At 48.4% G+C, this 24,230-nt stretch overlaps 2 protein-coding genes and 1 pseudogene across 3 annotated transcripts in view; 2 read left to right on the top strand and 1 right to left on the bottom strand.

Moving 5' to 3' along the window:
• LOC147119305 (uncharacterized) overlaps positions 1–9,415 on the top strand; it is a 142,515-nt pseudogene extending 133,100 nt beyond the window's left edge.
• Positions 9,416–12,584: 3,169 nt separating this feature from the next.
• Positions 12,585–24,086, bottom strand: LOC147119304 (uncharacterized). Of its 2 annotated transcripts, XM_085984943.1 has the most exons (3): positions 22,919–24,086; positions 20,272–20,275; positions 12,585–13,769 (listed from the first exon to the last, which is right to left on the bottom strand). In XM_085984943.1, the coding sequence occupies exons 1-3, from the start codon at positions 23,940–23,942 to the stop codon at positions 12,671–12,673; spliced, it is 2,127 nt and encodes a 708-aa protein (XP_085841069.1). In that variant the 5' UTR covers positions 23,943–24,086; the 3' UTR covers positions 12,585–12,670. The 2 variants fall into 2 exon arrangements, with proteins under 2 accessions (XP_085841069.1, XP_085841068.1); XM_085984942.1 differs by lacking the exons at positions 20,272–20,275; positions 22,919–24,086 and adding an exon at positions 16,956–17,104 and having other exon boundaries at positions 12,585–14,119.
• Positions 17,142–24,230, top strand: part of LOC147119302 (uncharacterized) — a 39,674-nt gene continuing 32,585 nt past the window's right edge. The window contains exon 1 of the mRNA XM_085984954.1: positions 17,142–17,246. The gene's annotated coding sequence lies outside the window, so the exon portion shown is untranslated. The remainder of the gene's footprint in view (positions 17,247–24,230) is intronic.

Here is a 24,230-nt window from a genome sequence, read left to right as displayed (position 1 = left end):
GCATTCCAGATCCTAACCACTCGCTGCATAAAAAAGTTTTTCCTCATGTCGCCTTTGGTTCTTCTGCCAATCCCCTTAAATCTGTGTCCTCTGGTTCTCGACCCTTCCGCCAACGGGAACAGTTTCTCTCTATCAACTCTGTCCAGAACCCTCATGATTTTGAACATCTCTATCAGATCTCATCTCAACCTTCTCTGCTCTAAGGAGAACAACCCCAGCTTCTCCAGTCTATCCACATAACTGAAGTCCCTCAGCCCTTATCCCTGGAACCATTCTTGTAAATCTTTTCTGCACCCTCTCTAAGGCCTTCACATCCTTCATAAAGTGCGGTGCCCAGAATTGGACACAATGGCCCCAATTTTCTGCCAACCATCAGGTGGCTTTCCAGGTGGCCGGGGGCCGAAAATCGCCAAAAAAGCGGGTCGCGACCCCCCCCCCCGCCTGATTCCCTGCCCCGTCCAACTTTCAGGCCACCGTTTCTCCTTGACCCGCTTCAGTCCTGCCCGCCACTGACGGGACTGGCCGCCGGAACACAAATCACCAATTATTACCTTGTTTAAGTAGATTTTGAGGGGCCGTAGCAATTTTGGGGCTTTCCCCACGTGAAACATGCCTGCGGGGAACCCCGCTGAGGAGACCTGGCGTGAAAACAGTTGGCTTGCTTGCTTGCAGGTTAATCGGAGAAGCTGCGATTTAAAGGGCCAGCACTTATATGTTGAAGGACCTTGTTGTTGCAGGTTTGGGGCTACTTCTTCAAGGCTTAGGCACAGCTGTGGAAGGTTGGAGCCTCACGCACTTCTCCAATGCGATCTCCTGGGAAGCCCCTCTCACCACCCTCACTCAGCACTTCCTCAGCGGAGGCATCTACGAGAAGCATGGGACGCCTTTTTTTCCTTCCCTTCTTGCCATTAGAGGATCTCCAGCAGCAGAGGCGGCAGCAGCAGAACCAGGAACAGCAGGATGAGCACTAGGAGCACCAGGCTGCTGCTCACTCACCTGAAGCTGCACAGGCCAGAAGGGGCCAGCGCTTGGAAGTGGCTTGAGAGCACCTTGCTGTGCTTTAGGGGGCCATGTGGACCCGTTTCTGCACTGGCAGTCCTACTCAGAAGGACTTCCATGAAGATCTGGTTTCTCTGTTCAATAGATGGCTAACGCTCCTCAAGAGATGTCATTCTCTTATGAGCACTCACCATGATTTCCGTACCCTGGCGAGTTATCTCCTCCATGGAGGTTGCCAACCTTTCCATGGTGATGCATTCATGTGCCAATGACTCCACAAAGGCTCTGCTCATGGTCACTATGGACTCCTCCATTCGCCTCACACTCGCAGCGACCCTGGAGACAAAACCTGCCAGAGACTCCTGCATCTGTGCATGGAGATCCATCACCTTCTCTTGCGGATGGACCCAGAGGCAGAGGGTCGACATGCAGCGCAGCTGAGCTGAGCTGGCAGAGTCCTGCGCCCTCCAACGAGGACTCTCCACTGCTGTCCCTGTCTCCAGAATCTGCTGAGGCTCACTTGTGAGCTGTGAAACACCAGGTGACAACACTACTCTATGTTCCGAAGGTCCCCCCGAGGTGTGAGTGTCTGCGCTGGTGCTGGGTGCTCTTACTTCTGCTGACGCTGCGCCCTCAGAGGTTGGAGCTTCCTCTGAGGAGTCTGGCTGCACAGCCTCTTCCTCCTCCACTGTGAGGATGGGGGCTCTGGATGGTACTGTGGGGGAGTTAAGGAAGGAGTTAGAGATGTAATGCCAAGGTTCTTCTGGTGACTCCCAGCGAGTTGGCATCTGCTGACACCTGCATCCATGCAGCATTGGTCTCAGTGGGAGGCCCTTCCTCCCTGACCTAGGGAAGAGGACCTCCCTGTGGGCCCTAACCCCATCCAATAATGCCTGCAGTGAAGCCTCATTGAATTTGAAGGCAGCTCGGGGTCTGGCACTGGCCACAACTGCTGCAGGCTCCTCTGCCATCCTGTATGGTTTGTTTGGAAGCCTTCAGAGGATGCCGTGCTTGCTATGGACCTTGAAAGCACCACGAATGATGATATCATACTGTGGGGCTTTCTGACTAGAAATGGACAATTAGCAAGGCTGCCCACATGCTGGGAATTAATTGGCCACTTGAGGGAAAATTACGTGGAGCTGGCTGACACATTTATTTGTGTGTCAGAAACCCAAATTCGGGGGAATCCGACCATTTCCCACACAAGCCACAAAATCGGACCCAATACTCCAGTTGAGGCCGAACCAGTGTTTTATAAAGATTCATCATAACTTCCTTGCTTTTGGACTCTATGCCTCTATTTATAAAGCCCAGGATCCTGTATGCTTTTTTAACCGCTTTCTCAACCTGCCCTGTCAAGGGAGGTGGATTCTGGGGGAGATTAGGTTGTTAAACAGACACTGTCCCTACAATATAAAAGAGTATTGTTTTAGGAACAAGTATTTCTGTAAAGGCTTTTAATCCAGTTTACATACAGATTTGTTTTAATTCTTTCTTGGGATGTGGGCATCGCTCGCAAGAGCAGCAAATATGGCCAATCCCCAGTTGCCCGTTGAGAAGGGGGTGGTGAGTCGCCTTCTTGAACTGCTGCAGTCCGTGTGGTGAAGGTACTCCCACAATGTTGTTCGGTAAGGAGTTCCAGGATTTTGACCCAGCAACGATGAATATGTCTAAGTCAGGATGGTGTGTGACTTGGAGGGGAACTTGGAGATGATGGTGCTCCCATGCAACAGCTGCCCTTGTCCTTCTAGGTGGTGGAGGTCACAGGTTTGGGAGGTTCTGTCAAAGTTCTGGTCGAGTTGCAGATGTATAAAGTTCCTTTCCCTCGCCCCCCCACTCCCACCTCTCTCTCTCTCTCCTCCCATAGAGGCCAGAGTCTTGTGGTGGATTCCCTTCCCTGAAGGACATCAGTGAACCAGTTGGGTTTTTACGACAATCCAGCAGCTTTCATGGTCACTTTTTCCTAGTGCCGGCCCCACAAATGACCAGATTCATTAAACTCAATTTCACAATCTGCCTCTTTAGTGGGTTCTCTCTCACGCTTCCTGTTTTAAAATCATTTTACAGGATGTTAGAAGGTGAGGATTTGCAGACAGGAAGCTCAAACCAAACATCACATCAAGATCTGACAGAGTCAGTCAATTCATCGGATCTGAATATCACCGGCTTCTGAACATGGAAGCAAAAAGCATCGTTCACAGCGGGGAGAAACCATACATGTGTTCTCTGTGTGGACGAGGCTTCAGCTGATCCTCTGGCCTATTGAAACACAAGTGCATTCACACCGGGGAGAGGCCATTCACCTGCTCTGAGTGTGGGAAGGGATTCACTAATTCATCCCACCGACTGATACACCAGCGAGTTCACACTGGGGTGAGGCCGTTCACCTGCTCCATGTGTGGGAAAGGATTCACTCAGTCATCCAACCTGCTGAGACACCAGCGAGTTCACACTGGAGAGAGTCCGTTCACCTGCTCCATGTGTGGGAAGTGATTCAATCAGTCATCCAACCTACTGAATCACCAGTGAGTTCACTCTGATGAGAGACCTTTTAAATGTTCAGACTGTGGGAAGTGGTATAAAAGTTCTAGGGACCTGATGTGTCACCAACATGTTCACACTGATGAGAGACCATTCAGGTGCTCGCACTGCGGGATTGGGTTCAGGAGATCATCTGAACTCACTGTACACCAGCGCACTCACACTGGGGAGAGGCCATTCACCTACTCCGTGTGTGGGAAGGGATTCACTCAGTCATCTGACCTGCTGAGACACAGTTCACACTGGGGAGACGTTGTTCACCTGCTCTGAGTGTGGGACGAGATTCACTAATTTATCCGACCTTCTAACACACCAGCGAGTTCACACCGGGGAGAGATCGTTCACCTGCCCTGAGTGTGGGAAGGGATTCACTCATTCATCCCACCTGCTGAGACACCAGCGAGTTCACACTGGGGCGAGGCCGTTCACCTGCTCCGTGTATGGGAAGGGATTCACTCAGTCATCCAACCTGCTGACACACCAGCTAGTTCACATTAGGGAGAGACCGTTCACCTGCTCCGTGTGTGGGAAGGGATTTACTCGTTCATCCCACCTGCTGAAACACCAGCGAATTTACAAGTCACTGCAGGGGTTGGATTCTGTTGTTATTGCTGCTGTTAATCACATGCAGGACTGAACCGTGTTCATTCTGACAGTTGGGGTTTGTTTCTGCTGATGTTAATAACCCCTATAACAGGGCTGGAGTTTAATATTCTGGATATATGTCAAATAAATCAGCTTTGTGTTAAACAGATTGTTGTAGATTTTTGACTACAAACTGGGGGGCGGATCGTAGGGAGGGAACAGAACTTCAGCCTGGACACAGTCCTTCAGGGCTACACTGAGAGGGGTAAATGACACTTTGACCTTTCTTGAGGTGTGTATGAAATGTGTCCCAGCCGCTCTCGGCCGTGGTTCCGAGCTCCCAGGCCCGGAGCAGATGGCTTCTCTAGAAATGATCCCCAGTCCATTGTTTGCTCCTTTTATGGCCTCATTAACCTGCGTCGCTACTTTTAGTGATTTGTGTATCTGGACCCCGAGATCCCTTTGCTCCTCTCCCCCATTTAAACTCTTATTTTCCAAGTAGTGTGTGGCCTCCTTATTCTTCCTACCAAAATGCACCACCTCACACTTAGCTATATTGAAATTTATTTGCCAATTACATGCCCTTTCTGCAAATTTATTAATGTCTTCTTGTATTTTGTCGCAGTCTTCCTCAGTATTAACTCTACCTCCCAATTTGGTGTCATCGACAAATTTTGAAATTGTACCTGATTCCCGAGTCTAAATCATTTATGTAAATGGTGAACAACAGTGGTCCCAGTGCCAGTCCCTGTGGAACACCACTTCCCATCTTTTGCCAGTCTGAGTAGCTACTCCTAACCCCTACTCTCTGTTTTCTGTTTTGTAACCAGCTTGCGATCCATAACAGTTTGTAAGATCTACAAGATGACCCAGCTCAGGCCGTGTGGAGTGAAGGGCCAGGCAGCAGAATGGATCGAAAGATGGCTACAAAACCAAACAATTGACAAAAAGGGAGAAAATAGAATGAGTTTAAATTAGCAAGAAATATAAAAACAGACTGTAAGAGCTTCTAGTATGTAAAAAGAACGAGAGTAGCTAAAGCAAGTGTTGGTCCATTAGAGGCTGAGACAGGAGAAATGATATTGGGGAACAAGGAAATGGCAGAGACTTTAAACACCTTTTTTGTATCTGTCTTCACAGTAGAAGACACAAAAAGTATACCAAAAATAGTGGGGAACCAAGGGGCGACTGAGAGTGAGGAACTTAAAGTCATCAATATCAGCAGAGAAAAAAATACTTGAGAAACTAATGGGACTAAAACCGACAAATCCCCTGGACCTGGTGGCCTACATCCTAGGGTCCTAAAAGAGGAGGCCGCGGAGATAGTGGATTCATTGGTTGTGATCTTCCAAAATTCCCTAGATTCAGGAATGGTCCCAGCGGATTGGAAGGTAGTAAATGTAACCCCGCTATTCAAGAAAGGAGGGAGAGAAAACAGGGAACTACAGGCCAGTTAGCCTGACATCAATCGTCGGGAAAGTGCTGGAATCCATTATTAAGGAAGTGGTAACACGATACTTAGAAAATCATAACATGATTAGGCAGAGTCAACGTGGTTTTATGAAAGGTAAATTGTTTTTGACAAATTTATTAGAGTTTTTTGAGGATATAACTAGCAGGGTAGATAAAGGGGAACCAGTGGATGTAGTATATTTGGATTTCTGCAAGGCATCGATAAGGTGCCGCATAAGAGGTTGTTAAGCAAGATTAGGGCTCATGGGGTTGCAGGTAATGTATTGGCATGGATAAAGGATTGGTTAACGGATGGAAAAGAGAGTTGGGATAAATGGGTCATTTTCAGATTGGCAGGCTGTAACTAGTGGGGCGCCGCAAGGGTCAGTGCCTCAGCTATTTACAATTTAAATTAATGACTTAGATGAAGGGACTGATTGCAATGTTTCCAATGCAAGTTTGCTGATGATACAAAGCTAGGTGGGACAGTAAGCTGTGAGGAGAACACACAGAGTCTGCAAAGGGAGATGGACAGGTTAATTGAGTGGGCAGTAAGGTGGCAGATTGAGTATAATGTGGGGAAATGTGAGGTTATTCACTTTGGTAGGACGAACAGAAAAATAAAATATTTTTAAAATGGTGGTAAATTATTAAATGTTGGTGTCCAGAGAGATTTAGGTGTCCTCATACAAGAAACACAGAGAGTTAGCATGCAGGTACAGCAAACAATTAGGAAGGCAAATGGCATGTTGGCCTTTATTGCAAGGGGCTTGGAGTACAAGAGTAAGGAAGTCTTGCTACAATTGTACAGGGCCTTGGTGAGACCACACCTGGAGTACTGTGCTCAGTTTTGGTCTCCTTATCTAAGGAAGGATATACTTGCCTTGGAGGCGGTGCAACGAAGGTTCACTGGATTGATTCCTGGGATGAGAGGGCTGTCCTATGATGAGAGATTGTGTAGAATGGGCCGATACTCTCTGGAGTTTAGAAGAATGAGAGGTGATCTCATCGAAACATACAAGATTCTGAGGGGGATTGACAGGGTAGATGCTGAGAGGCTGTTTCCCCTGGCTGGAGAGTCTAGAACTGGGGCCATAGTCTCAGGATAAGAGATTCGGCCTTTTAAGATGGAAATCAGGAGAAATGTCTTCACTCAGAGGGTTGTAAATCTTTGGAATTCTCTGCCCCAAAGTGCTGTGGATGCTCAGTCGTTGAGTATGTTCAAGGCTGAGATGGTTCGATATTTGGACTCTAGAGGAATCAAGGGATATGGGGATAGGGCAGGAAAGTGGAGATGAGGTAGAAGATCAGCCATGATCTTATTGAATGGTGGAGCAGGCTCGGGGGGCCATAAGGCCCACTCCTGCTCCTGATTCTTATGTAAAATAGAAATCAGGGATTTGGAGTTAAGGGAAGTTTGTTGCCATCTTTCCATCCATTCTGCTGCCTGGCCCTTGACTCCACACGGCCTGACCTTTGACACCACACGGCCTGACCGTGGTCATCTTGTAGACCGTACATATTACAGACACAGTGCCCCAGTGGTGGAGGGGGTGGATATCGAGTCCTGTGGCAGGGGCTCTGACGGATTTCTCCATCCCGTGTGTTTTGAGGCATCGCTAGTTGCATTTTTCACCTCTTTCCACCTTTAAAAAAAAATCTTTTTGCCAGTTTTTTAAAGCCATTAAAAACTTCCCAGATAAGTCACACAAAAAAATGAGGCCTTGTATGTTTCCGTCAGAATGACAGGCCTGAACTCGAGTTAGAAATCACAGTTAGAAAACATTCAGCAATTAAACCAGACTGGGCGGGGCCTGAGGTGTGAGTTAGGAATGGAAAAGTGGAGGCTAATGTCCTTTGCACCAGGGCTGAGGACCCGGGCACTAATATTTCTGTATAATTGATTTATTAATTTTGTTTAATGCCCAATATTGCAGGGCAGTGTCCTAGGCCCAACCATCTTCAGCTACTTCATCAATGATCTTCCCTCCATCATAAGGTCAGAAGTGAGGATGTTCGCTGATGACTGCACAGTGTTCAGTTCCATTCGCAACTCCTCAGATAATGAAGCAGTCCATGCCCACATGCAGCAAGAGCTGGACGATGTTCAGGCTTGGCCTGCTAAGTGGTAAGTAACATTCGCGCTGCACAAGTGCCAGGCAATGACTATCTCCAACAAGCGAGAGTCCAACCACTGCCCCTTGACATTCAACGGCACTACTATCGCTGAATCCCCCACTATCAACATCCTGGGGGGTCACCATTGACCAGAAACTTAACTGGACCAGCCACATAAATACTGTGGCTACAAGAGCTGGCCCAAGGCTGGATATTCTGTGACGAGTGTCTCACCTCCTGACTCCCCAAAGCCTTTCCACCATCTACAAGGCACAAGTAAGGAGTGTGTTGGAATACTCTCCACTTGCCTGGATGAGTGCTGCTCCAACAACACTCAAGAAATGACACCATCCAGGACAAAGCAGCCCGCTTGATTGGCACCCCATCCACCACCTTAAACATTCACTCCCTCCACCACCGGCGTACCATGGCTGCAGTGTGTACCCTCTACAAGATGCACTGCAGCAACTCGCCAAGGCTTCGGCAGCACTTCCAAAACCTGCGACCTCTACCACCTGAAGGACAAAGGTAGCAGGCACATGGGAACGCCACCACCTCCAGGTTCCCCTCCAAGTCACACACCATCCTGAGTTGGAAATATTTCACCATTCCTTCATCGTCGCTTGGTCAAAATCCTGGAACTCCCTCCCTAACAGCACTATGGCAGCACTTTCACCACACGGACTGCAGTGGTTCAAGAAGGTGGCTCACCACCACCTTCTCAAGGGCAATTAGCGATGGGCAATAAATGCTGGCCTTGCCAGTAATGCCCACATCCCAGGAAAGAATCTAAAAGAAAATCTCAACCGGCCTGGCGGGTCATCTTGCCATCTGGCGGAGGCGAGGTTCCCCAATGGAGGGCTCTCTATGCGGGAGTCCTTCCCTGCACCATTGGGGATCTGGGGTGGAGACTGTTACAAGGAGCTGTCGTGTGCAACAGTTTTTAAGCTCCTTTCCGGAGTCCAAGGTCAGATGTGATGTTTGCGGCCTAGAGGAGTCCACGGGCTGTGTATATATTCAGTGTGAGAGGTTGCAGCCCCTGTATAGTTACCTGAAGGGGCTGCTCCTCAACTCTTGGTTACACTTTAGCCCCACGCTCCTAATCTTTGCCCGCCCGGTGCGGAGGGAGGTGGGTAAGTTAGAGGATCTTCTCCTGGACCTGGTGAAAACAGCAATTTGTAGGCCCAGGATGGGCGGGGCCCATGGGGGGGTCACTCTGGCTGCCTGCCTCTCTCCTGTGGTCTTGTCCCTGCCCGGGTGGCCCTGGAGAGGGAGCAGGCGGTGTCCACCGGTTCACTTGATACCTTCCTCGACCGGTGGGTACCTCAGGTTAAAGAGGCGATAATCGATCCTCACAATCACATTATGATTGAATTATTATTTGTGAGTTTCGCTGTATTGTAACAGTTATTATTCATAGAATAGATTCATAGAAACTTGCAGCACAGAAGGAGGCCATTCGGCCCGTCGTGCCTGTGCCGGCTCTTTGAAAGAGTCGTCGTGTTTAGTCCCACATCCTCACTTTTTGTCCGTAACCCTGTCAGTTGCTCCAGTTCCCGTCCAACTCTGCTTTACAATTATTAACAGAATCAGCTTCCACCATCTTTTCAGGTCGAGCGTTCCCGATCCCCACAACTCTCTGAGTGGAAACATTTCTCCTCATCTCCCCTCTAGATCTATTGACAATATTTTTGAATCTTTGACCTCTAGTTATTGACCCACTCACCAGAGGGAATGTTTCTTTCCCTATTTATTCTATCAAAATCTCTCACCATCTTGAAAACCTCTATTAAGTCACCTCTGAACCTTCTCTGTTCCAAGGAGGACAGTCCGAACTTTTCCAACCTCTCCTCATAACTGAAGTCCCTCATCCCGGGTAACATCCTGGCAAACCTCCTCTGGGCCCTTTCTAAGGCCTTTACACCTTTCCTCAAGTGTGGGGCCCAGAATTGTCCACAACACTCCAGCTGAGGCCTAACCTGTGATTTATGAAGTTCCAGCATCATCTCTTTGTTTTTATATTCTATTCCTCTGTTTATAAACCCAAGTAACCGGTTATTGTTTGTTTAATATCTGCGGGGCACTGGGGCACTTGCCTTAATGGTTTTTGCTCCCGTCTGGTGTCACTGGGGCAACTTAGAGTCACTCCTACAGGTGGTGAAAAATGGCCCAATCAATCGGACGAAAAAAAATGGATTTTCTCTTCACCAATTCAGGGTTTCAATTCTTTAGCCGGAATTTGCGATGCGGCAGAATGGGCCCTATCAATGACAACCCGATCCTCGTGCGCTGGCTCATCACTGGACTGTGCTCTGAGCATGTGCAGTGCGAGTGGTGGAGACGGACTGAGGCGTGTGTCGTCCTTGGAGGGGAACCAGGCAAAGAGGACGAGTGTCCTCCTGGGAGAGGAACCAGGTAAAGAGGGCGACTGCCCTCCTTGGAGGGGAACCAGGCAAAAAGGAAGTAAAGAGGGCGAGTGTCTTCCTTGGAGGGGAATGAGGTAAAGAGGGCGAGTGTCCTCCTTGGAGAGGAACCAGGTACAGAGGGCGAGTGTCCTCCTTGGAGGGAAAACAGGTAGAGGGTGAGTGTCCTCCTTGGAGGGAAACCAGGTAAAGAGGGCAAGTGTCCTCCTTGGAGGGGAACCAGGTAAAGAGGGCGAGTGTCCTCCTTGGAGGGGAACCAGGTATAGAGGGCGAGTGTCCTCCTTGGAGGGGAACAAGGTAAAGAGGGCGAGTGTCCTCCTTGGACAGGAACCAGGTAAATTGGGAGAGTGTCCTCCTTGGAGAGGAACCAGGTAAAGAGGGCAAGTGTCCTCCTTGGAGGGGAACCAGGTAAAGAGGGCGAGTGTCCTCCTTGGAGAGGAACCAGGTAAAGAGGGCAAGTGTCCTCCTTGGAGGGGAACCAGGTAAAGAGGGCGAATGTCCTCCTTGGAGGGGAACCAGGTAAAGAGGGCGAGTATCCTCCTTGGAGGGGAACCAGGTAAAGAGGGCGAGTGTCCTCCTTGGAGGGGAACCAGGTAAAGAGGGCGAGTGTCCTCCTTGGAGGGGAACCAGGTAAAGAGGGCGAGTGTCCTCCTTGGAGGGGAACCAGGTAAAGAGGGCGAGTGTCCTCCTTGGAGGGAACCTACCCTGAAAAAAGTGAAATATCTTGGAATTTAAAGGTGTCAAATCCCATTGTTTGGATATTGATGAGCAGTAATAGCAGATTTTCTTCGATTTTGAATATAAATACAAAAGCTCTACTAGACATGTTAAACTACTAGTTATTTAATCAGGGCTGCAGCTGCTGAAAGGTTGACTGTACTGAGGTTTGTGGCCAGAGCTGGCAGACGTGTTGTTCTGAAGTCTGATGTCTCACACCTGAAGAGTCTGTTTATGTCGTGCTGTAATGACCTTTTTCTGTTCCTGGAGTCAGAAATAGAAATCAAAGGAGATGATTCCCCACTCTGTTAATCAACTCTTTGACACATTATATAATATATATCTCCAACTCTGACTAGTATATTCTGTCTGATATAAACCAACCCCACTGTCACTGACATCAATCTCCTCCTGTCTGATATAAACCAACCCCACAGTCACTGACACCAATCTCCTCCTGTCTGATATAAACCAACCCCACAGTCACTGACACCAATCTCCTCCTGTCTGATATAAACCAACCCCACAGTCACTGACACCAATCTCCTCCTGTCTGATATAAACCAACCCCACAGTCACTGTCACCAATCTCCTCCTGTCTGATATAAACCAACCTCACAGTAACTGACACCAATCTCCTCCTGTCTGATATAAACCAATCCCAGTCACTGACACCAATCTCCTGCTGTTTGATATAAACCAACCCCACAGTCACTGACACCAATCTCCTCCTGTCCGATATAAACCAGCTCCAGTCACTGACACCAATCTCCTCCAGTCTGATATAAACCAACCCCACAGTCAGTGACACCAATATCCTCCTGTCTGATATCAACCAACCCCACAGTCACTGACACCAATCTCCTCCTGTCTGATATAAACCCCAGTCACTGACACCAATCTCCTCCTGTCTGATATGAACCAAACCCAGTCACTGACACCAACCTCCTCCTGATATAAACCAACCCCACAGTCACTGACACCAATCTCCTGCTGTTTGATATAAACCAACCCCACAGTCGCTGACACCAATCTCCTCCTGTCTGATATAAACCAGCCCCACAGTCACTGACACCAATCTCCTCCTGTCTGATATAAACCAACCCCACAGTCACTGACACCAATCTCCTCCTGTCTGATATAAACCAGCTCCACAGTCACTGACACCAATCTCCTCCTGTCTGATATAAACCCCAGTCACTGACACCAATCTCCTCCTGTCTGATATAAACCCCAGTCACTGACATCAATCTCCTCCTGTCTGATATAAACCAACCCCACTGGCCCAGAAAGATTAATCTCAGCTGTTACTTGGATTGGACAAGTTTCCATTCCTGTGCCGAGGGGATTGCTGTACCAGACGGGAGGGGCAACCTTTGGGGACTCTCGATTCTCCACCAATTCCCATTCCCCTTCTTTCTGGTTGATAATGGAGGTGCCACTGTGTGTAATGTGCAAGTCAGTAAGAATTGTCAGCGAGGATTAATCAGCACTTTCTAATTGGAGCTGTTAATCGGTGGAACCTTTCAGACAATAAATTGTAAATTTTGTACCAACGATTAATTTAGGATTGAAGTAAAAGTTCATAATTTTATTGTGAACTAATTTCTGATGGGAATTCCTGAATTAAGGGAAAAGATCACAGACAGCGGTTCTTAAAGGGACACTGCAGCCCCGAGAACACAATCAGCTATATATCCAGAATATTAAACTCCAGCCCAGTTATAGGGTGATTAATATCACCAGAAAGAAACCCCAACTGTCAGAATGAACATGGTTCAGTCCTGGATGTGATTAACAGCAGCAATAACAGCAGAATCCAACCCCTGCAGTCACTTGTGAACTCGCTGGTGTGTCACCAGGTGGGATGACTGAGTGAATCCCTTCCCACACATGGGGCAGGTGAATGGCCTCTCCCCAGTGTGAACTCGCTTGTGTTCAATGAGGTTGGATGAGTGCCTGAACTTCTTCCCACAATGAGAGCAACTGAACGGCCTCTCGCCAGTGTGAACACGCTGGTGTGTCAGCAGGTGGGATGATTTTGTGAATCCCTTTCCACACTCAGAGCAGGTGAACGGCCTGTGCCCGGTGTGAGTGCGTCGATGTGTCAGCAAGTCCTTTGTGCTTTTAAAGCTCTTCTCACAGTCAGAACATTTAAAAGGTCTGTTATCAGTGTGAACAAGTTGGTGTTCAGTGAGGTGGGATGAATAAGTGAATCCCTTCCCACACATGGAGCAGGTGAACGGCCTCTCCCCAGTGTGAGTGCGTCGGTGTGTCAGAAGGCTGGATGACTGAGTGAATCCCTTCCCACACACAGAACATGTGAACGGTCTCTCACCACTGTGAACTCGCTGGTGTCTCAGTAGATGTCTTGTGGTTTTAAAGATCTTCTCACATTCAGAACATTTAAAAGGTCTCTCATCAGTATGAACAATTTGATGTGCAGTGAGGGTGGTTAAAGAAGTGAATCCCTTCCCACAGACGGTGCAGGTGAACGGCCTCTCCCCAGTGTGAACTCGCTGGTGTGTCAGAAGGGTGGATGACCGAGTGAATCCCTTCCCACAGACGGTGCAGGTGAACGGCCTCTCCCCGGTGTGACTGCATTGGTGTTCAATGAGGTTGTGTGATTGTCTGAACACCTTCCCGCAGTGAGAGCAACCAAACCGTCTCTCAGTGTGAACGAACTGGTGTTTAACCAGGTCCTCGGAGCTTTTAAAGCAGTTCCCACAATCAGAACAGTTAAAAGGCCTCTGATCAGTGTGAACTCGCTGGTGTCTCAGTAGGTGGGACAAAAAATTTAATCCTTTCCCACACACGGAGCAAGTGAACGTCCTCTCCCCAGTGTGAGTACTTTGGTGTGTCAGCAGACTAGATGACTGAGTGAATCCCTTCCCACACGTGGAGCAGGTGAACGGCCTCTCCCCTGTGTGACTGCGTCGATGAGTTTCCAGCTGGGAGGGGTAATTGAATCCCTTCCCACAGTCCCCACATTTCCAAGGTTTCTCCATGATGTGGGTGTCCTTGTGTCTCTCCAGGTTGGATGATCAGTTGAAGCCTCATACACACACAGAACAGGTGTACGGTTTCTACCCGCTGTGAACGGTGCGATGTTTTTTCAGGCTGTGTAACTGGTTAAAGCTCTTTCCACAGTCAGTGCACTGGAACACTCTCACTCAGGTGTGTGTATCTCGGTGCTTTTCCAGTCACACTGATATTTGAAATCTTTTCCCACAAACAGAACAAACATTTCTCCTTCCACATTCAAAGGCCGATGATATTCCCTGTAAAAAGCAGTTTACAAAAGACATCACTAAGTTCAGGATAAAACTGCAGAACAGATAATTCTAGTTTCTATGGAACATTCTTTCCTCGCTTATTACATAGAATGTACAGCACAGAAACAGGCCATTCGGCCCAACTGGTCCATGTGGTGTTTATGCTCCACACGAGCCTCCTCCCATCTCTCTTCATCTCACCCTATCAGCATCTCCTTCTATTCCTTTCTCCCATGTGTTTATCCAGCTTCCCCTTAAATGCATCCATGCTGTTCGCCTCAACTACTCCCTGTGGCAGCAAGTTCCACATTCTCACCACTCTCTGGGTGAAAGAGCTTAAATTAAATACAATAAGTTGAGAGGGGATGTGAAGATGAAAATCACATTTGCAAAGAGAACATGAGAGTAGAATGGCGGTTAACATAAAAGGGAACCCAAAAATCTTCTACTGGCATGTAAACAGTAAGCGAGTAGTAAGAGTCTGGGTGGGGCCTATTAGAGACAAAGAAGGTGACATATGCTTAGATGCGCGGGGCAAGACTAGAATACAGGTTTGTAAAAGGAAGGTCGTGTTTGACTAATCTAATTGAATTTTTTGATGAAGTAACAGAGAGGATTGATAAAGGGAATGCAATGGATGTTGTCTATATGGATTTTCAGAAGGTGTCTGAAAGTACCACATAGAAGGCTGGTTAACAAAATTGAGGCTCATGGAATAAGTGGGTCAGTGACAGCTTGGATACGGAATTGGCTTAAGGACAGAAAACAGCGAGTTGTGGTAAATGGCTGTTTTTCAGACTGGAGGATGGTAGACAGTGGTGATCCCCAAGGGTCAGAGCTGGGGCCACTGCTTTTTTTGATATATATAAATGACCTGGATATTGGAATACAGAGTAGAATTTCTAAATTTGCCGATGACACCAAACTTGGGGTGTGGCAAACAGTGAGGATGATACCAATCGACTGCAACAGGACATAGAAAGGCTAGCAGAATGGGCAGACAAGTGGCAGATGGAGTTTAATACAGAGAAGTGTGAGGTGATGCATTTTGGCAGAAGGAACAGGGAGAGGCAATATACACTGAATGGCAGTTTTAAAGAGTGTGTAGGGACAGAGGAGGCTGGGAGGTAATGTGCATAGGTCCCTGAAGGTGGCAGGACATATTGAGAAAGTGGGTAACAAAGCATATGGGATCTTGGGCTTCATAATTAGAGGTATTGAGTATAAAAGTAGAGAAGTTATGCTGAATCTTTATAAAGCGCTGGTTAGGCCACAACTGGAGTATTGCGTCCAGTTCTGGTCACCACACTTTAGGAAGGATGTTAAGGCCCTTGAGAGGGTGCAGAGGAGATTTACCAGAATGATTCTGAGGATGGGGGATCTTAGCTACAAGGACAGGTTGGAGAAGCTGGATTTGTTTTCATTAGAGCAAAGGAGGTTGAGGGGTGATTTGATAGAGGTGTACAAGATTATGACAGGTTTGGATAGGCTAGATGGAGAAAAGCTGTTCCCACTACTTGATGGTACAAGGACCAGGGAACACAGATTTAAGGTTTTGGGCAAGAGATACAGGGGGTACGTGAGGAAAAACTTTTTTACACAGCGACTGGCGAGGACCTGGAATTCGCTGCCGACGGACGTGGTGGAAGCGGAGACACTCAATGTTTTCAAGGGGAGACTGGATAGGCACTTGAAGGAAATAAACTTGCAAGGCTACAGGGTTAGAGCGGGGGAATGGGACTGACTGGACTGCTCTACAGAGAGCTGGCATGGACTGGATGGGCCAAATGGCCTCCTTCTGTGCCGTTATGACTCTAAATAGGTCTTTGCTGGACAGCCAATGAGCACTACTGCCTCTTTTGTGCATTTCCTGGCGAGGCTAAACAGTTAATATTTTCTGATCAAGAAAAGCTGAACGCGGCAGCATTAGTCCTGTTTTCCCTCCTTTGGAGACCAGGTGTACGAGCAGAGTGAGCGCAGCCTTCACAGCAACTGTAATAAAATTGTTACAGTTGTGAAGGAACTTTCTGTCAGTGCACTGGACCACAAACAAAGTACATGTGTCAATTAATGTCTGACTGCAATACTGTGATATTTTAAAGGTGCTATATAAAGGTAATTTGTTGTTGTTGGTTTGAGTTTGCGGTGTGTAAATGCTGCCCTTCTCACAGCCTGTAAAAGGAGTTTACAAAAGCCATCAATGTGAGTCCAGGATAAAAATTGACAAGATTCTCTCCTCCTGGTTCCTGGCCAAGGGGGCCGCGCATGCGCCCTGCTGCCCCCTGAGCCTCTCAAGATGGCGACCGTTAACCCGGGTCTGTCACCGGGAGAAAGCCCCGCAGCTGCCGCCCCGCTCGGGGCAAACGCCCGGCCCGGAGGCTCTTGTTCGGGGCCTGAGGCCCACCCCGGGTGTTTGTGAAGCGGATAATGTTGAGTGTTTTAATAATGGGGCCTGGGGCCGCACTCGGGGTGTGAGCAGCCCGCGTCCCCCCGGGGTTCATGAACCCGCTCCCTGAGCTCGGGGTGTGAGCGGCCCGCGTACCCCCGGGGTTCATGAACCCGCTCCCTGAGCTCGGGGTGTGAGCGGCCCGCGTCCCCCCGGGGTTCATGAACCCGCTCCCTGAGCTCGGGGTGTGAGCGGCCCGCGTCCCCCCGGGGTTCATGAACCCGCTCGGGGTGTGAGCGGCCCGCGTCCCCCCGGGGTTCATGAACCCGCTCCCTGAGCTCGGGGTGTGAGCGGCCCGCGTCCCCCCGGGGTTCACGAACCCGCTCCCTGAGCTCGGGGTGTGAGCGGCCCGCGTCCCCCCGGGGTTCAATGAACCCGCTCCCTGAGCTCTCTCACCTGATGTGTCAACGGCTGCTGACAAGGTCCGCGCATGCTCAGCTCACACTGCCTGGGTGATTGACGGGAGCTCCAGACTAATAGGAAGAGTGGGGCGGGACTGGAGGACCGAGCGGGCGGCGGACCCTCCAACCAATCGGAGTGTGTGAAGGGCGGGGCTTGATCTTTAAACCGGAACAACTGAAGGTGAGCTGAGCATGCGCACTCGGATCGTGTCGGACGGAGTTGGCGCGGGGCATTCCAGGAAAGGCCTCGGTGTCGGTTCCAGAGTCGCGCGATCGGTGACGCAAAGTGAGTTTTCTCCGCTCCGATTGGGTGGAGAATCGCGCGGGGTGGACGGGAGAGAATAAAGAGAAATAGAAAAACCTGAGAGTCCGCGAGGCCCCGGACCGAGCGGCGTCAGTTTGACGATACACGTGATCTCATCGGGGTCACGTGACCCGGACCCGCAGCCTGATTGACGGGAGCTTCCGACCAATAGGGAGAGGGTGGGGCTGGAGGAGCGAGCCGGCGGCGGGTCCTCCAACCAATCGGGGAGCCCGAGGGGCGGGACTAGCGCCGGCTGATTGTCTGATCCGCAGGCCAGCGAGTTTCTCCAGTCCGTTGTTCAGGGCCCGGGGCCAGGGGAGGCTGTGGACCTTTATTCCCCTTATTGGACACAAGGCTCTTTGTCTCACAACACACTGGCTCAGGTTTTAATGGAGACTTTTTAAATTCATCAATAAAAGCAGATAAACCCCGTGGAACAAAATATTTAATATTTGGGAGTAAACATACTGTTATTTTTCCTCTGTGGAATTTGTTAGTTTCAGACAATAACAACGATTTGTATTTATATAACGTCTTTAATGTCGTAAAATGTCCCAACGCGCTTCACGGGAACGTTATAAAATAAAATTTGACACCGGGTACAAACCAAGCATATTCCCATAAGGAGGAAAGATGGGGCGTCCAAAGCTTGAGCTCCCTGGATGACAAAGGATGTCAAGGTTAGAATAAAACAGAAAAAGGAGGTTTACGACAAATGTCAGGTACAGAATACAGTCAAAAACCAGGAGAATACAGAGAGTGCGGGGAAACTCAAGAAGGATATATGAAAGCAAGACTTGCATTTATATAAGATGTAATAGCAGAGCACTTGGAAAGCAGTGACAGGATCGGACAAAGTCAACATGGATTTACAAAAGGTAAATCATGCTTGACTAATCTGGAATTTTTTGAGGATGTAACTGGTAAAATAGATAAGGGAGAACCAGTGGATGTGGTGTATTTGGACTTTCAGAAGGCTTTCGATAAGGTCCCGCATAAGAGATTAGCGTGCAAAATTAAGGCACATGGGATTGGGGGCAAGGTATTGACTTGGATAGAGAACTGGTTGGGGGACAGAAAGCAAAGAGTTGGAATAAACGGGTCATTTTCCGAGTGGCAGGCAGTGACTAGTGGGGTACTGCAAGGATCGGTCCTAGGACCCCAGCTGTTCACAATATATATTAATGATCTGGACGAGGGAATTGGATGTAATATCTCCAAATTTGCAGACGACACAGCTGGGCGGGAAGGTAAGCTGCGAGGAGGATGTCGGGAAACTCCAGTACGATTTGGACAGGTTGGGTGATTGGGCAGAAACATGGCAAATGCACTATAATGTGGATAAATGTGAGGTTATCCACTTTGGTGGCAAAAACAGGAAGGCAGATTATTATTTGAATGGCAATAGATTGGGAGAAGGGGAAGTGCAAAGAGACCTGGGTGTCCTTGTGCACCAGTCGCTGAAGGTAAGCATGCAGGTGCAGCAGGCGGTTAAGAAGGCAAATGGTATGTTGGCCTTCGTAGCGAGAGGGTTCGAGTACAGGAACAAGGATGTCTTGCTGCAGTTGTACAGGGCCTTGGTGAGACCGCACCTTGAGTATTGTGTGCAGTTTTGGTCACGTTCTTGCCATGGAGGGAGTGCAGCGAAGATTCACCAGGCTGATACCTGGGATGGCAGGAATGACGTATGAGGAGAGATTGTGTCGATTGGGCTTATACTCACTGGAGTTTAGAAGATTGAGAGGGGATGTCATCGAAACCTATAAAATTCTGTCAGGTCTGGACAGACTAGATGCAGGAAGGATGTTTCTGATGGCCGGGGAGTCCAGAACCAGGGGTCATAGTCTAAGGATAAGGGGTAAGCCATTTAGGACTGAAATGAGGAGGAATTTCTTCACCCAGAGAGTGGTGAACCTGTGGAATTCTCTGCCACAGAGGGTGGTGGAGGCTAGTTCATTAAATATATTCAAGAAAGAGTTGGATATATTTCTTGAGGCTAAAGGGATCAAGGGATATGGGGAGAAGGCAGGTACAGGGTACTGAATTTGGATGATCAGCCATGATCACATTGAATGGCGGAGCAGGCTCGAAGGGCCGAATGGCCTACTCCTGCTCCTATCTTCTATGTTTCTATGTTATAGCACCTTTCACGACCACCAGACATCTCAAAGCTCTTTACAGCCAATGAAGTAGTTTTGAAGTGGAGTCACTGTTGTAATGTGGGAAACACGGCAGCCAATTTGTGCTCAGCAAGCTCCCACAAACAGCAATGTGATAATAACCAGATTATCTGTTTTTGTTATGTTGGTTGGCCAGGACACCGGGGATAACTCCCCTACTCTTCTTCAAAATGATCCATGGGATCTTTTACATCCACCTGAGAGAGCAGACGGGGCCTCAGTTTAAAGTCTCATCAGAAAGATGGCACCTCCAACATTGCAGCACTCCCTCAACACTGCACTGGAGTGTCAGCTTAGCTTTATGTGCTTAAGTCCCTGGAGTGGGACTAGAACCCACAACCTTCTGACTCAGAGACGAGTGTGCTACCCACTGAGCCACAGCTGACACAAGGGAGAGAGTACAAGAAAAGATTAGTGGGTAACGTAAAAGAGAACCCAAAAATCTTTTATAAACATATGAAAAGTAAAAGGGTAGTTAAAGGAATGGTGGGGCCGATTAGGGACGAAATAGGAGCTCATTATACGGAGGCAGAGGGCGTGGCTGAGGTACTGAATGAGTACTTAGCATCTGTCCTCACAAAAGAACAGGATGGTTAATGTCACAGTAGAGGAGGGGGAGTAGAGAAATTGGATAAAAATGGATAGAAAGGAGGTGCTAAATAGGTTGTCACCACTTAAAGTTAACAAGTCACCCTGTCCCGATGCGATGCATCCTAGATTGCTGAGGGAAGCTAGGGTGGAGACAGCAGAAGCTCTGACCACAATCTTTCAATCTCCCTCAGATATATGGGAGTGGTGCCACAAGACTGGAGGATTGCAAATGTTACACCCCTGTTTAAAAAAGGGGAGAGGGAGCAGGCGGTTAAAATAAGGGGCTGCTCATTCAAAACTGAGATGAGGAGAAACTTCTTCACTCAGAGGGTGGTAGGTTTGTGGAATTTGCTGCCCCAGAAAGCTGTGGAAGCTACATCATTAAATAAATTTAAAACAGAAATAGATAGTTTCCTAGAAGTAAAGGGAATTAAGGGTTACGGGGAGCGGGCAGGAAATTGGACATGAGTCTAGGTTTGGAATGGTCATGGCCCTGTGGGTAGTGGAGTGGGCCCAGGGGCCGTGTAGCTTTGTTCTGCTCCTACTGTGTTCTAATTCTGTGTTAGATTTCAGGAGATGGTTTTATTCCTGTTCCTGGCTGGGGTGGAGATCGCCTTTTACAGAAGGTAAGTACTGTAGAAAATATAGGGACAGAGTGATCTCCTGGAAGAATTTCGATCGCCTAGATGGGTCGGAGAGGAATTTCCCAGATTTTTTTCTCCCAAATTGGCCATTGGGTCTTTATCTGGTTTTTCGCCTCTCCCAGGAGATCACATGGGTTCGGGTGGATGCAGAGTGATAGAAGATTTGAGGTTAGGATCAGATCAGCCATGATCTTATTGAATGGTGGAGCAGGCTCGAGGGGCCGATTGGCCTACTCCTGCTCCTATTTCTTATGTTCTTATGTACAGGTCAATCAGTCTAATGTCAGTGGTGGGTGAACGACTGGAGACCATTGTCAAGAACAAAATTAATTCTCACTTGGAGAAGCATGGGTTAATAAGAGGCAGCCAGTATGGATTTGTTAAAGGTAAATCGTGTCTGACTAAACACATTGAGTTCTTTGATGAAGTAACAGAGGGTTGATGAAGGTAGTGCAGCAGATGTTGTATATGTGGACTTTCAAAAGGCATTTGATAAAGTACCACATAAGAGACTTACTCGGATAATAGAAGCGCAGGGAATTAAATGGCTGATGGTAATTTGGGTATATAATTGGCTAAGGGAGTGGAGGCAGTGAGCAGTGCTGAGGGATGTTTTTCTGACTGGAGGGAAGTATGCAGTGGGTTCCCCCAGGGGTTGGTATTAGGACCATTGCTTTTCTTGTTATATATAACTGACCTGGACTTGGGTATAGGTGTACAAGATTGAAGTTTACAAATGATACAAAACTTGGCAATGTAGTAAATAGTGAGCATAGTAGTAGCAGACTTCGGACGGACAGAGACAGACTGTGAAATGAGCAGACACAAGGCAGATGAAATTAAATGAGGATAAGTGTGAAGTGATGCACTTTGGGAGAAACAACAGGGAGAGGCCGTATAATCTAAATGGGACTATTTTGAGGGGGTGCAAGAGCAGAGGGACCTGGGGGTCCATATTCACAAATCTTTGGAAGTGCCACACAAGTTGGTGAGGCGGTTCAGAAAGCGTATGGGATACTTGGCTTTGTAAATAGGGCCATTGAATACAAAAACAAGGAAGTTACACTAAACCTTTACAAATCACTAGTTAGGAACATAGGACAGGAGGAGGCCATTCAGCCCCTCGAGCCTGTTCCGCCATTCAATGAGATCATGGCTGATCTGTGATCTAACTCCATACACCCGCCTTTGGCCCATATCCCTTAATACCTTTGGGTAACAAAAACCTATCAATCTCAGATTTAAAATTAACAATTGATCTCGCATCAATTGCCGTTTGCGGAAGAGAGTTCCAAACTTCTACCACCCTTTGTGTGTAGAAGTGTTTCCTAATTTCACTCCTGAAAGGTCTGGCTCTAATTTTTAGACTATGTCCCCAGTCCTAGAATCCCCAACCAGCGGAAATAGTTTCTCTCTATCTACCCTATCTGTTCCCCTTAATATCCTGAAAACTTCGATCAGATCACACCTTAACCTTCTAAATTCCAGGGAATACAACCCTAATTTGTGTAATCTCTCCTCGTAACTTAACCCTTGAAGTCCGGGTATCATTCTGGTAAACCTACGCTGCACTCCCTCCAAGGCCAATATATCCTTCCTAAGGTGTGGTGCCCAGAACTGCTCACAGTACTCCAGGTGTGGTCTAACCAGGGTTTTGTACAGCTGCAGGGTTTTGGCCTCAGCTGGAGTCTTGTGTACAGTTCTGGGCACCATACTTTAGGAAGGATGTCAAGGCCTTGGAGTGGGTACAGAGGAGGTTGACCAGGATGGTACCAGGGATGAGGGACTTCAGTTATGTGGAGAGATTGGAGAAGCTGGGATTGTTCCCCTTAGAGCAGAGAAGGTTAAGAGGAGATCTAATAGAGGAATTCAAAATGATGAGGGGTTTTGATCGAGCAAGTAGGGAGAAACTGTTCACTCTGGCAAGTGGGTCGGTAACCAAAGGTCACAGATTTAAAATAGTTGCTCAAAGAACTAGAGGGGAATGAGGAGAATTGTTTTCACACAGAGGGTTGTTAAGATCTGGAACGCACCATCTGAAAGGATGCTGGAATCAGGTTCCACAGGAACTTTCAAACGGTAATTGGACATGTACTTGAAGAGGACTAGTTTGCAGAGTTCCTGGGATAAAGCTGGGGTTTGGGACTAAATTGGTCAGCTCTTTCAAAGAGCCGGCACAGACACGATGGGCCGAATCACCTCCTTCTGTGCTGTTGGATTCTATGATCAGTGTGAAGACGCTGGTGTCTCTTAAGGCTCTTCGAGCTTTTAAAGCTCTTCCCACAGTCAGAACATTTAAAGGGTCTCTCTTCAGTGTGAACAAGCTGGTGTGACAGGAGGGTGGATGACTCAGTGAATCCCTTCCCACACACGGAGCAGGTGAACGGCCTCTCACCAGTGTGGAGGAGCCGATGTCTCTTCAGCTCCCCGGAGCTTTTAAATCTCTTCCCACAGTCAGAACATTTGAAGGGGTTCTCTCCAGTATGAACTCGCTGATGTGCCAGCAGGTTGGAGGCCCGAGCGAATCCCTTCCCACACACAGAGCAGGTGAACGGTCTCTCTCCAGTGTGTAGGTGTTGGTGTCGCTTCAGCTCCCCGGAGCTTTTAAAGCTCTTCCCACAGTCAGAACATTTAAAGGGTCTCTCATCAGTGTGAACTCGCTGGTGTGTCTGCAGGGTGGATGATTCAGTAAATCCCTTCCCACACACGGAGCAGATGAATATCGTCTCCCCAGTGTGGAGGCGCTGGTGTCTCTGCAGGTTGGATGACTGAGTGAATCCCTTCCCACACACGAAGCAGGTGAACGGCCTCTCTCCAGTGTGAACTCGCTGGTGTCGCTTGAGCACCTGGGGGATTTTAAAGCTCTTCCCACAGTCAGAACAGTTAAATGGTCTCTCATCAGTGTGAGCTCGCTGGTGTCCTTTCAGATCCTGGGGGCTTTTAAAGCTCTTCCCACAGTCAGAACATTGAAATGGTCTCTCCACAGTGTGAGCTCGCTGGTGTGTTTGCAGGTGGGATGAACAAACAAATCCCTTTCCACACACGGAGCAGGTGAATGGACTGTCCCTGGTGCAACTGCGCCGTTGAACTTCCAATGCAGACGGGGAACTGAATCCCTTCCCGCTGTCCCCACCTTTACCCTGTTTCTCCCCGGTGTGACGGTGCACGTGTCTCGCCAGGTCAGGCGATCGGCTGAATCCACGTCCACACACCGAACACGTGTGCGGTTTATCATCGCTGCGATTGCTGCTTTCTCCTTCCATGTGCAAAGGCCGATGATATTCAGGTCCTGATGAATCGAGCGACTCTGTCAGATCTTGACGTGATGTTTGGTCAGAGCTTCCTGCCTATAACTGATGCACTTCTGAAACCCTGTAAATTGAGATCAGAAAAGGATCAGAGGCAAACTGTTGTTTAATTTTCCCCTTTCCGAACCTAGGGGCAGTGAAGCTGATTTTCAGGCCCCAGCTGCTGCACAGGTTGGTTGAAAGGATGAACAGTAATGGCGGCTGTATAACCCACAAGCCACCGCGTTCCAGAAAGCGCTCTGT

This window comes from Somniosus microcephalus, chromosome 4 (assembly GCF_052327205.1).
Source record: "Somniosus microcephalus isolate GS21.2 chromosome 4, FLI_Smic_1.0, whole genome shotgun sequence".
In the NCBI taxonomy this organism is placed as follows: Eukaryota; Metazoa; Chordata; class Chondrichthyes; order Squaliformes; family Somniosidae; genus Somniosus; species Somniosus microcephalus.
This window is presented reverse-complemented; position numbering and strand designations above follow the sequence as displayed.